The sequence below is a fragment of the Rhinatrema bivittatum genome, chromosome 4, assembly GCF_901001135.1.
Source record: "Rhinatrema bivittatum chromosome 4, aRhiBiv1.1, whole genome shotgun sequence".
NCBI classification, from domain to species: domain Eukaryota; kingdom Metazoa; phylum Chordata; class Amphibia; order Gymnophiona; family Rhinatrematidae; genus Rhinatrema; species Rhinatrema bivittatum.
The window spans coordinates 121,963,779-121,977,820 of NC_042618.1; the positions used below are offsets into that span (position 1 = coordinate 121,963,779).

At 46.3% G+C, this 14,042-nt stretch overlaps 1 protein-coding gene across 2 annotated transcripts in view; it reads right to left on the bottom strand.

The window, feature by feature from the left end:
• The window catches only part of LOC115090102 (exonuclease 3'-5' domain-containing protein 2-like), a gene marked incomplete at its 3' end in the record, with an annotated part of 66,164 nt that overhangs the window by 42,188 nt on the left and 9,934 nt on the right, over positions 1-14,042 (bottom strand). For both annotated transcript variants that reach the window (XM_029598803.1, XM_029598804.1), the window contains 1 exon segment: positions 12,588-12,844. In XM_029598803.1, the coding sequence (XP_029454663.1) occupies positions 12,588-12,844 (257 nt within the window).

The following is a 14,042-nucleotide window of genomic DNA, read 5'->3' on the forward strand; positions in this document are numbered from 1 at the left end:
CCTATGATTAGATTTTTGCGTCCTATATCATTTAAGTGGCAACATGTTATTTAAAATGCTGGCTAATCACCATTAAGTGAACATGAGTGGGATTTTTCTATGATGATCTCATAAATACATTGGTTGTGGTTTCTTTTCAATTTGGTATTTGTGTGGGGTATGTTACGACTATACACCATTTGTTTTAGTTTTTTAGATCTCTATGCAGCCCAGCATCCCTTTGACTTTAGCCATTGCCGTGTCACACGGCTAAACCGCCTTCAGACATCATCACCACCTTCAGATCATCAGACACTATCATCCAGAGGCCTTTTTCCTTGCTTTCATCCCCTATCACATAGAGCTCCTTTGGATTTCTGCACCCCAAATTCACTACACTCCTTGGCACTAAATTCCAGCTTCCAAAACTTTCAGCCACTCCTCTAGCTTTTTAGATTACATTTCATTCTCTCTACTCCTTTAGGTATTGCCACTCTGTTGCAATTCTTACTGTCATCTGCAAAAAGGCAAACTTTTCCTTTTAACCCTATGTCGCTCACAAAGATATCGCGCAGAATACCACAGAACCGATGCTTGAGGCACTCCACTGATGACTCTTCTCTCCTCAGAGTAGATTCTATTTACCACCACTTGCTGTCATCAACCAATCTGTAATCCATTCTGCTATCTTGAGACCAATGGACCCTCCAAGTGACTAGGTGTGTGCAATTTTTTCTTCATGTGAGCAACAATTTTTTTAAACCAGAAATTTTTTAGCACCAGAATTAGTGTTGTATTTCGGTATATAGCACAAAGAAAAATGTATGTGAACAAACATGCAAAACATGTGAGTGATGCTCCAAAATGTATTAGTAAACCACTCATGCGCTCAGCTTGGGGAGGGACACTATGCTTTGGACCCATTCCCAGGCTTATTTTGATTATGAGCTTTGCTGAAATCCACATAAATTGCATTGAGTCCTCACCCTTGATCTAATTATCTAGTTGCCCAATCAAAAAAGTTAATCAGATTAGACTGACACGACCTTCCTCAGGTAAACCACCCAATAGAAAGGAACAGTGACAATTAGAAGACGAAAATATGACCCATACATAAGTTCATCTTTATAGATGTCAGCAAGCTGGAAAAACATGGCAAACCTCTTTTGAAAAGAGGTTACTCAGAATACTCGATAATTCACCCATTTGGCCCATAGCGGGTGCCAAACAATGACTATTCTGCAAATTGTTTTAAACTGCATATAAAAAAGACAATATTAATTGTAAATTAAACTGAATACATCACCTGAACAATGAGAGTACAGTAGCAAATGTAACAGAAAAATCAACCCAAACCAGACGTCAGCTGGCGTTTTGAAAAATCTGCACCAGGGGGATTTATCTTAGTAGTTGATCTCTCTGTAATGTATCATTCGATCTTCAAGCATTAAAGAAAGGTTTTCCTTTAACGCTTGGAGATCAGATGATGCTTTCTTAGTGTCATCCGCAAAAAGGCAAACTTTTCCTTTTAACCCTATGTTGCTCACAAAGATATGGAGTAGAAAAGACCATAGAAAGGATCCTTGAGGCACTCCACTTATGACTCTTCGCTCGTCTTTAACACTTGGAGATCGGATGATATCTTAGTAGTTGATTGATCTATAATGTAAGTCCCCCTGATGCAAGTTTTTTGAAACATAGCTGATGTCGGGGTTGACTTTTCTATCACATTTGCTACTGTACTCATTATTCAGGTGATGTATTCAACTTAATTTAAAATTAATATTGTCTTTGATATGCAATTTAAAACAACTGAAAAATAGTCATTGATTGGCCCCCACTGTGTGCCAAATGGGTGAATGACCTATTACTATTTATGACCCAATTCTTCATTTTCTATTTATTCACTGTTCTGTAAATACATCGTAGACCCTAATCCTGTTATAACATGCTTTGAGCTTCTTTGTTGGAAAAATGTGCGATATAAATAGACGACGACGATATAATCTTGTAGTTCTTCAGCATCCTCAAATGTTTTGGTATTATTATTAACTGTGACTTTCAGCCTCACTGGGCACAACCTAAACTTTGCTTTCATATTTCTTCCTTGCTCTCAAATTGCCCAAAACGTCTTCCTTATCTGTACTATGACTATTGAGATCCACAACAATCAAAATATTCTTTCCTTCTCACAGTACAGGTGGTGCTGTCTTCCACTTTCGGTTAAAATAAAGAGATTTAAGCTAAGAGAGAAGCCAGCTCCATTTTGATTTCTTTAATTACTTCATGATTCTCTCTACCATTAGTACATTTAGAGACTGCAACTCTTTCATGACCATGGTAAAGGAGATTTCAGCTTCTTTGCCAGCAGCCATTTTCTAAAGGTGACGGAGTGTCCCATTTGGCCCTTTAGACTCCGCCTGACACCATGAATACTGCTTCTAAATTTTGCTCAGTTTATCACTGGCCATAATAATGGAGGCAGTGCATGCATCTTTCTCACATGCATATTCATTGTGGATATCTTTGAAAACCTGGCTTGTCTATGGCTCTCGAGGACCAGAGTTGGCCATCCCCATCTTGGAATAAGTTTTTGGAAGAGGCAGCAATTTTATTTGCAGGGTTTATTAACTTTTGGCTTAAGAAAATAGAACTTGCCATGCTGGGTCAGACCAAGGGTCCATCAAGCCCAGCATCCTGTTTCCAACAGAAGCCAAACCAGGCCACAAGAACCTGGCAATTACCCAAACACTAAGAAAATCCCATGCTACTGATGCAATTAATAGCAGTTGCTATTCCCTAAGTAAACTTGATTAACAGCAGTTACTGGACTTCTCCAAGAACTTACCCAAACCTTTTTTGAACCCAGCCTCACTAACTGCACTAACCACATCCTCTGGCAACAAATTCCAGAGCTTTATTGTGCGTTGAGTGAAAAAGAATTTTCTCCGATTAGTCTTAAATGTGCTACTTGCTAACTTCATGGAATGCCCCCTAGGCAGCGAGGAATTTTTTCTCATATTCCATGTAAACCGGCCTGATATGAATCCCATTCATGAAGGCCGGTATAGAAATGTTTTAAATAAATAAATAAAATATTCATCCATCAGCAAACAGTATAACAACCCTCAAAACCAAGAAACTGTTGGAGATATGCAAATAATTATTCTTAAAATCAATTGAGCATATTCCTTTTTTAAATATTATTGTTTTTAAAGATTTCAATTTAAAAGTGCTTTATTTTCAAATACTGATTAATAAATTTGGAGGTTCAATATTGCTCTGAAGTGTCCTGGAGTTTTAGAGACCAGCAACATGATGGAATATATTCTTATATTTTCTTTCAGCTGAGGAATGAGCACAACAACTCTTGTTTGAAGCAACTGTGAAATAATTTTGTACATTGATAACATCTTCATTGGATCCTTGGATGAAGGAGTATTCAGAAATGTTTCTTGAGACCTTTTTGAATTCTTAAGACATAGCCCAATTTTGTTACTTATAAAAGAAAATTGGTTCTTACCTGCTAATTTTTGTTCCTGTAGTACCAATGGATCAGTCCAGACCCCTGGGTTTATTCATCCCTGCCAGTAGATGGAGACAGAGAAAAGCCTCGCTGACACTGCTTGATAAGCCCTGGTGCCACCTGCAGTAGTTCAGTATTAATCTGTACCGAAGCTGAAAACATGTGCAAAAAACTGAATAAAAACTTGCAAAAAACTCAGCAAGTTATGAACAAACCAAGAACATAAGTATGCTGAAAGGATTAAAGCGGAGCGGAAGACTCTCCCCCTCCAACCCGGGTGGGTTCTGGACTGATCCGTTGGTACTACAGGAACGAAAATTAGCAAGTAAGAACCAATTTTCTTTTCCCTGTACGTACCCGGATCAGTCCAGACTCCTGGGATGTACCAAAGCTTCCTAGACAGGGCGGGACCTGGAGAGTCCCGCTCGCAAGACACCTTCACCAAAAGACCGGGAATCAGAAATTCCCAAATCCAAAACGGTAATGCCGGGCAAAAGTAAGCAGCGATTTCCAAGTCGCTGCCCTGCAAATCTCCCGTGGAGACACCAACTGAGTCTCCGCCCATGAAGCCGCCTGAGTCGAATGGGCCCGCAAACCCTCAGGGACTTGACGGCCTTTGAGAACATACGCCGAACCAATAGCTTCCTTGAGCCACCTGGCAATTGTTGCTTTGGAGGCATGGGTACCCTTCTTTGATCCGCTCCATAATACAAAAAGATAATCAGACCTCCTGAAATCATTAATAACCTTGAGATAGCGAAGCAAGGCCCTGCGGACATCCAACAGCTTAAGCTCCCGAGCATGCTGCACAGAATCATGCAACTCTGTAAAAGCTGGAAGCTCGATAGTCTGATTAACATGAAAGGCAGAGACCACCTTCGGGACAAAGGAAGGAACCGTACGCAACGTGACTCCAGAATCAGATATTTGAAGGAACGGGTCCCTGCAAGACAAGGCCTGCAATTCAGAAATCCTCTTGGTGAAACAGATGGCCACCAAGAACACAACCTTGAGAGTCAGATCCTTAAGGATCGCTCTCTGAATTGGCTCAAATGGAGCATCACACAATACTTGCAGAACTAGATTAAGGTTCAGGGGGGGACAGACCTTCTGCACTGGAAGACGCAAATTCTTAACTCCCCGCAGAAACCTCTGTACATCCGGATGAGAAGATAAAGAGTACCCCTCAATATTCCCTTGCAAGCAGGCAAAAGCCACTACCTGTTGCCGAAGAGAATTAAAAGCAAGGCCTTTAGCCAAACCCTCTTATAGGAAAGAGGAGATGTGAGAAACCGAGGCACGAACCGCCTGTATCCCTCGGTCGGTACACTAAGCCTCACTTTCCAAACCCGAACATAAGAGAGGAAGTAGACTGCCGCCTAGCCTGCAAAAGCGTAGTGATCACCGGCTCTGGATATCCTCTCCACCTTAAGCAACGTCTCTCAAAAGCCAAGCCGCTAGACAAAAGCGATCTGCCTGGTCGGTGTTATGGTTAAGAGGTGTTTGGGTGGATTCTTGGGTACTATGGCAGATAACCCGCCCACGGGGAGGGGCCCCGTGGGGAGCCACAGTACTGGGCTAGATTCAGGACGCACAAACACAGAATTAGATCTTTTACTGTACAGCTTGATGTATACCACCAGAGATGGCAGTAGTGAGGTAGTCTGGATGCAGCAGTCTCGGGACCCTCAGCAGTGGGGACCCTTCTCACCCCGTTGGTATAAGAGAATTCTGGTGTAGGTTTCTCCGCAAGGCAATGCTGTAGATGAGACAGACTGATAGATTACTCACAAGATGGTAGCTGTAGGTATGCGATTCTACCAGGCTGAAGTAGATGGTACTAGCACAGAGGCAGGGAGAGCAGGCCCTTGAGGAGCAAGTACCTGATCCCTGTAAGGCATCTGAAATAAAGCAGAGGGCCCCCGAGGAGTGGGTACCCAGATTAGTCAGTACCCCGAAGGGCAGAGAGAAAGCTTCCAGCGGCAGCAAGGAAGCGTCAGAGTAGCATTGACCGTCCGAGATCAATCGTTGCTAACTCAACGAGCTAGCAAGTAAAGGCAGGCTAAATATCCGGATGGCGTGACGACACATGAGGGGAACGCCCCCGAGGTTCGTGCCAATGTTGGAATAAAGATGAGGGTAGCGTGTGCACGCACCCTAGTATGTCCTTGGGAGGAGCATGGCAGGAGGCAGCTCTATAGCTGTTCCGGGGACGCCGGAGAGGGCAGCGTGCAGACGTGGCGGTAGCCATTTTCCCAAGATAAGCGGGAGGAGCCGTGAACAAAGTGAGGCAAATGGGGTGAAGCCGTCTAGGACTGATGGACGCAACAGTCGGAAAATATGGGACCCCGATGGAGAAGATCCGGAAGATGGCTGAGGCGCAGCGGACAGTCCACTGCTAGATTGACGAGATCTGCGAACCACGGTTGACACGGCCACTCTGGAGATACTAGGATCACCTTCCCGGGGTGTTTTTCTATGCAGCGCAACACCTTGCCAACTAGAGGCCACGGAGGAAAAACATAAAGCAAGATCCCCCGAGGCCAAGGCACTACCAGAGCGTTGACCCCCTCGGCCGAAAAACCGAGGAGCTTTCGCATTGAGCCGAGTCGCCATCAAAATCGACAAGACGACAACCCCACCTCTTCCGGATGAGCCGCATTGCGGAATCCGCCAATTCCCACTCGCCTGAATCGAAGCTCTGACGACTAAGAAAATAGGCCTGGATGTTGTCGACGCCCACCCAAACACAGCGAACTGAACCAAGTACAGTTCCGCAAAGAGAAACAGCTCCTGAGCTTCCAGGGCCACCCCCTGGCTCTTGGTGCTGCCCTGACAATTGATGTAAGCTACCGTCGTGGCATTGTCCGACAGAACCCTGACCAAACAACCATGAACGAGGGGGAGGAAGGCTCAAAGTGCCAGCCGCACCACCCTGGTCTCCAACTGATTGATAGGCCACGAGGCTTCTACCGCCGACCAAGTGCCCTGGGACGACTGCCGCTCGCAGACCGCCCCCCCAAGAGAGATTGGCATCGGTAGTGAGAACCACCTAATCCGGAACCTCGAGACTGACACCACGCTGTAGATTGGACGACTGTAGCCACCACAAGAGGCTGCTCCATGCCGACGCATCCAGCAAGACCGGGAAATGAAAAGCATGCAACAGAGGATTCCACCTCTCCAACAGGGCCCTCTGAAGTGGGCACATATGCGCGAAGGCCCACAGCACCAATTCCAGTGTTGAGGCCATCGAACCCAGAACCTGAAAAAAACTCCCAGGCTCGGGGCACCCTCAATGCCAATAAGCGGCGAACTTGTGACTGTAGCTTGATCATTCTCTCCTCTGTGAGAAACATTTTGCCTTGCCTCATGTCAAAACAAGCCCCGAGATAGTCTAGTGTCTGGGATGGCTCCAAATGACTCTTCGCCCGATTGATCACCCAGTCGAGAGACTCTAGCAGACGAATAACTTTCTGAACCGAAGAACGGCATCTGTCCAACGATTTCTCCCGAAATAGCCAATCGTCGGGATAAGGGTGCACCAGCACCCCCTCATGCTGAAGAGCTATCGTCACCACCACCATTACACCTTGGTGAACGTGCGAGGAGCCGTGGCCAGTCCGAAGGGGAGAACCTGAAATTGGAAATGTTGACCCAGCACTGTGAACCTCAGAAAACGCTGATGATCTGGACGAATGGGAATATGTAGATACGCCTCAGTCAGAATCAGGGAAGAGAAAAGCTCCCGAGAGCACACCGCCGCAATCACTGAACATAAAGTCTCCATTCGGAAGTGCGGTATCTTTAAGGACGCGTTGACCGAATTGAGATCCAGAATGAGTCAAAACGTACCCTCCTTTTTCGGCACCACGGAGTAGATGGAGTAACGACCCCTGCCCTGCTCGTGTGGAGGCACTGGCATCACCGCCCCCAACTCGCGCAACCTGCGCAAAGTTTCCTGAACCGCGCAACGCTTCGCAAACGGGACATGCAAACTCTAACGCGTAACCATCTTTTATCACTGAGAGGACCCACTGATCCTGCGTAACCTTGTCCATTCCCCATAAAACTCTGCCAAACGGCCCCCTATATAGGGAACGGCGGAGTGAACCGGCCTTGCTTCATTGGGAGGTCTTGACTCCAGCGGGTCCCCCAGCCGTGGGGGCCCCGAAAGGTCTTCGGCCGCCACTAAAGGACTGATCCCAATTCAAACCCCGAGGTTGAAAGGGTTTCTGGGACTGTGACCCAATTCAAAACCCGAGGTTGAAAGGGTTTCTGGGACTGTGACCTCTAGAAGGACAAGATCATCTGCCATACCTAAAACGCGACCAGGACTGAAAAACCTGATGATTCCTAGGCTTGTCCTCCGGCAACTTGTGTACCTTCATTTCGCTCAACTGCTTTATCCACTGCTCCCCAAAACAACAGATGACCCTTGAAGGGCAAGGAACTAACTGGGCCTTAGAAGATACATCCGCAGACCAGTGACGGAGCCACAGCAAATGTCGAGCCGCCACCGCAGAACTCATAATTCGCAACAGCGAACGCACCAAATCATAAAGAGCATCAGCTACATATGCGACCAAAGCCTCCACGCGATCTGCATTACACGTGTCGGATCCAGGTAGCGTTTGCCCATCCTGAAAACTCTGAACCCAGCGCAAACATGCTCTTTGCATAAAGCCGGAGCAAATGGCGGCTCGCAGCCCCAAGGCCACTCCCTCAAATATCCTCGTGAGATGAAGCTCCAACTTCCGATCCTGAACATCCTTAAGTGCTGCGGCCCCCACCACTGGAATAGTAGTTTTCTTAGTGACCACGGAAACTGCCGCATCCACCTTCAGAAGCGCAAAAAGCTCCAAGGTTTGCTCTGGCAAGGGGTAGAGTTTAGATATCGCTCTACCCACCCTCAAAAGCCTGAGTCTGGGGAATCCCACTCACGTTCAACCAACTGCCGCACCGACCTATGATAAGGAAAGGTGGAAGGAGGAGCCCTAAGGCTATCAAGGACAGGGTCTACCCCATCCATCTCCGGAACCTCCTGAGGAGCTTTCAAATGAAGCTCAAGAACTTGAGGAAGCAGAGGGTCCAACTCCTCCCTCCGGAACAAACGGAGAATATTGGGAGTCATCACCCTCTTCCACCGAAGGAATCCCCATGTCATCTCCCTGATCCAAGTCTGGGGATGCCAGGTCCTGTGCTGTCGACACTGTTGCTGCCCCTGCCGGAGGGACCGGGATCTCCAAGCCCCTTGTCGCGCCCCCCCCCCCCCAGACTGGGGAAAAGCTGGACCCCCGAGTCACTCGACCGCGTGGACCCTGACTCGGCTCCCAGAGTCTGCAGGCATGGACCCCTAGGTGCCAGAGGCAACTGTGGGCACCCTAAACCTTCCTGCTGCGCCATATAGGCCTGGTGAAACAGGAGAATAAAGTCAGGGGAGAAGGGGCGCGAACCCGGAGGTAAAAATCGGGACCTGGTCTCCCCCAGGCCCCTGAGGCAAAGGGATCTGCTGACTAGCGCCTCTGGAGAGCCCCTGCCCCTCGGGGGGGGGAGGGGGAGGGGGGCCTGGATGGACCGGGGAGAGCCGCAGAGAAAGATCCCCCTCTCCTTCCAAAAATGGCGGTGTGCGTGAATCCGGCACCAAAATGGCTGCCTCTCCCGCCACGAGGGAGCAGGCAGACCCGGAGTCAGCAGTGCATTTAAAAATCGGCCCGACCGCAGCAGCTGCACGCTTATTAAAGTGCCGACATTTAGAGACTCCCGGGAAGAGAGAGGGAGGGAAGGAGGGAGGGCCCTTCCCCCCAACCCCCCCCCCCCCCGAAATGCACCCAGAACAGAACAGAGGCCGGCCTGACCGAGACGCGCTGGGAGTGCCCCACACGCGCAGCAAGCCAAGGAAATAGAACAGAAACAAAAAAAAAACAAAAAATAATCAAAGAGAGAAAATAAAATCAAATGAACTGGTACGAACAACGGGAGGGAGAGTCGCCCCAGAGCCTTACCACTAAGCCTGTCTTCCTCCTCTTTATTTATTTTTTTTTTTAATTTTTTTTTTTTTTTAAACTTTAACAAAAAATAGCAGGGAAGTTCCTCTCCTAGAGATGAAAGGAGCTGTCCAGCTGAGATCAACCACTAAGCAATAAGGAGAAAAACCCCTGAAGAAGGAAAAAAAGGGCTGAAAGCCGCAAAACTGGCCTCGTGAGGGGAGGGATCTGGACCAGCAGATTTACACCCTACGGAACAATTTGGACCTCAGCTGGTCCACCTCAACCGAACAGAGAAGGGTTCCAAAAAGGAACCAGCCCCCTGGGAGGAAGGCTCACCCGAAAAAAGAAAGGCTAGAAAAAAAATGGTAAAATAAGAACTATGCACCAGCCATCTGCTGGAGACAGAGAAATACCGAACTACTGCAGTTGGCACCAGGGCTTATCAAGCAATGTCAGCAAGGCTTTTCTCTGTCTCCATCTGCTGGCTGGGATGAATAAACCCAGGAGTCTGGACTGATCCGGTAACATACAGGGAACATCCATTTGTTGGCTTCGCCCTGGAGCCCACTAGTCTTGCTCCTATAGTTCAACTTGTAGGAGATGGTTCCATGGCTTCCTGTTATATACTTACTCATCCATAAAAATATATTTCCTTGCTCCCTTCTTTGTATGGAAGAGCAACTATGAAAAGCTTGCCTCTGAGCTCTCTCTTCCCAATAGATGCTTCCAAGGAGTGGAGGGGGGCTAAAATATCTTCTCAAATACTTTTTTGCTATTAAAATGATGAATGCAATTTACACCTTTTAAATTTGTGCAAATGTGTCAGACTGTTTCAAAAATTTTTAACATTCTTTCCAATTCCTCACTTTTCTATGTTTCCCCAAAAAGTAAAGCCCCTTTAAATGGGAGACCCACCAGATGCGCTTTTGAATGAACATTTGCTGACCATTCCCCCAGCAATAGGGCTCTTCTAGCTGATGTGGTTGCTACATTTTCTCTTACTTCTAGCATCAAGGTTCTATCATGCTACTGCTCTTAGAGCTGAAAATTATCAATTTAAATAGGTCTGCCTTACAAAAATAGATACCTGCTTAACTAGGGCAATGCAGAAATTGTCAGTCAAAAAGGCCTGAAACATTTCAAACATCTTTGAAAAATGCTTCTATTTTTCTGTTTAATGGTTCTTTAAAGTACTGCAGCCCCTACTAATAGTACAGTAGTTTCTTTTAGATAAATTTGCTACTAGTGCATCCATCTTAAGGACATACAGTCACCTTATTTCACCTTCTTATACTGAATATAGTATAGAGAATAAGTTATGGAGAAAAATATTTTCTGTCCAGCATCTTCCATTCACCTACAGAGAAGGAAGTTATTTTCCAGGTAAAAGGGATAGGTGAAAATTGCCCATCCTGAATGCAGAGAAAAGTAGGCACATTTTTCTGCAACACACTTACTTTTACCTGCATTTTTGTGGACAAGCTCCCAGGACAGGCTTAGGTCTGGGAAGGCAACAATTCTCGTGGTTTTGATTTTTCAAAAACTATGCGCATTGTTCTGGTCAGAAAGTATACCCATAGAAAAAAAAAAAGGAGAGGTGCAAATCTCCGTGGGGACCTTTTTTCCCTGAGCAATATTTAAAGGGTAAGCATTTCCTGTTTTATATTTCAGAATTGGTGCAAAATCACCTATGGACTCAGCACCTGCCTACATGGTTTTGAAAATTGCCCCTACAATTATATTTTAACCTCCTCATGCACAAGGAAGGTACCATTTTTCTTCTTTGGTGCTGAAGTATTGACTCACGGACACAGCCATTTTCTTAGCAGGTTGCTGCACAAGATAATACTTTAATACCATCTCTAACTACACTTCCCATACTCTGTTTTAAATAGGGATATTTCTTGATGGGAACTGGTCTCTTTCTCCCTTAAGTCCTCTTCCTGAGAATCCGAAGATATTTTTTCCACCCTTCCTGATCAATATGCCAATCTGTTTCTGACATGGACTCCTCCAGGTGCTTAGTATTTGTTTCAATGCTTGATAATTGTCTTTAGCAAGCCATTAGGATGTGCCTTCATGCTTCTGGCTCTCATGAATGGCAGCTGCATTTTTTTTTTTTTGCTAGTCACCCTTCCCCCGACTCTGTTGTGTGCCAATTAGGGGTGTACAGTGGGGATTTGTTTTGTGTCATTTTCATTTCGGGTTGTATTTTTGCTGGCTTTTGTTTTTAAAATGGTTCTTTTTTTCATTTTTCCTAATTTTGTGGTAAGTACACACTAAGTCCATTTAGCACACACTAATACGAAACTCAAAATATAAAAATTGTCGGGTTTTTTTTCTTTTGTTTAGTGGTTCCAACGAAATAGACAATTGTCAATTTCATCTTAAATTAATGTACATCCCTAGTGTCAATTGCATCACTTCCAGGCACCTAACAGGTTCAATGCTGCCTCCTTAAGCAAGCATCAGAAAGGAAGCCCAACTATTGCCCAGGCTTTCTGCGTTGAGTTGATATGTAAGCTGCGAATCCTCGTGAAGACTTGCCCTATCACTGCACTACTTGCAGGGATCTTCCCATAAGCAGAAAAGGGTAAGAGCTTTTGATGCTAAGCTGCTTGTACCTGTGCTGGAGAAAGAACTAAAACTGAGGTGGAAGAGCAGAGCTAGAGATTTATCTAAGAGGATGTCTTTTATCACACAAATTGTTTGTCTCTCTCTCTCTGCTGGTCCAGGCCATTATTTTGGCATCTGGACTGTTCTGAGAGGAACATCCAAGAATTAGAATAATAAAATGATTCTGAACTCATATTAATAAGTAGATTATGGTTTGCAAAAAGTTTATCATCAAGAGTAGAGATAAAACTTGAGAAGAATTACCTAAATAAAAGCTCAAAGGCAGCATTCGGGTGTTTCTATTACAAATGACTTGGTGTATGACTCCCATCAAGGATGACTGTGAAGACAAATTTACAAATCCAGGCAGCAGCAGAATGGGGAAGGTTATGGATTAAACCCAATGGGTTCAAAAACAGAGAAAGTAATGAAAATCAGGACAGACCGTGAATGTTTCTAGGTTTATGTTTACAGACCTGTATCTCATAGCCAGGTATCGAAGATCCATGTTCCCTTTAACAGTCAGGCCATAGTCCTGAAGCAGCTTACAGGCATCTTCCCAACATCCAACTCCAACTTTCAAAATGTTGTCATCCACCAAAATGTCCAGTAAAGTCTTTGGGACAGTCTGTACACTGTTGACCAGCCTGGATAAACGAACCAAGATACAAAGCCCACTATAAGAGGCTATCTGTAGAAGGGACACAGGCTTTGCTTTTCCTTCTAAGGACACCTAAAACATAAAATTAAAGCAGAAATAAGCATCTTGGAATGGTGTAAACAACTACATAGTAGCCTTATAGTAACTAAAGTAAATTCAGATTAAAGAGGTGGTAGAATAGCATCATCTTTCCCTTTAGTGCTGGTTGATACATGAGCTTACAAACCCTCAGTGGACTGGCATATTAAGGTTTTTTTAAGGTCCTTCAAAGCCGTCGCTCCAACCACCGGGATGGTGGTTCTCTTTGTGACAGCGGAAACTGAAGCATCCGCCTTAGGGACCTTGAGCATCTCTAGGCAGTGGTCCGGGAGGGGATGGAGCTTGTCCATTGCTCTGCCCACTCGTAAGCCGAATTCCGGAGCTTCCCGGTCCCGGAGAAGTAACTGCATTAGCATAGGATGAAAAGGGACACTACGTGGAGGGGCTCTCAGTCCTGCTGGGACAGGGTCCACGTTGCTGGAAACCAGGGTACTAGCGGCTTCCGCTGGAGGGGCATCTATGCCCAACTCGGCTAGAACAAAAAGGGATGAGCTGGTCCAGCTCCTCCCGTTGGAACAGGCGTAAGTCCCGCGGATCGTCCCCTTCGACCGGTGGATTCTGAGTTAAAGGATCTGCATCCGGATCAGGCTCCGGGAGCTGAGGAGGTGGGGTAGGAGGATCCGGCAGGTTTTGCGCCCCTGGTGTGGTCCGAACCCGATTAGTACCCTGGGAATCTGGGAGCTTGGGTCCCTGGTCTGTAGATACCCTAGGCACCTTTGCAGGTGGAGGGCCTATAGGAACCTTCACAGGTGGGGGGACTTTGGGGGGGGGGGGGGGGAATCCTCCTGCTGCAGCAAACTAGCGACATAAGCTCTGTGTAATAAAAGAACAAAATCAGTAGTAAAATGAGAAGGGGCTTTCCCTGGAATTGGAGGAGGGGGGATATCGTCCTGAGGGTCCAGGATCAAATCCAGAGAGTCCACAGCGCTTAAATCCGGAGGGGATTGAGGAACTACAGAATCCCTTCCCCCATCCGGCAAAGAAACAGGCTCAATATTTGCAGCAGGCCGGCTCTCCATATGTCGATACAAAATGGCGATCGAGGCATCGGGAGGGGGGGGGGGGGGGGTGAGGAGTTGCCGCGGGAACAGCAATGTTCTTCTGTGCCTGGCTGCTGCGAACGGGAGAGAGAGAAAACTGCTCACCGCTCCTTCCCCCGTAAGCTGCTGGT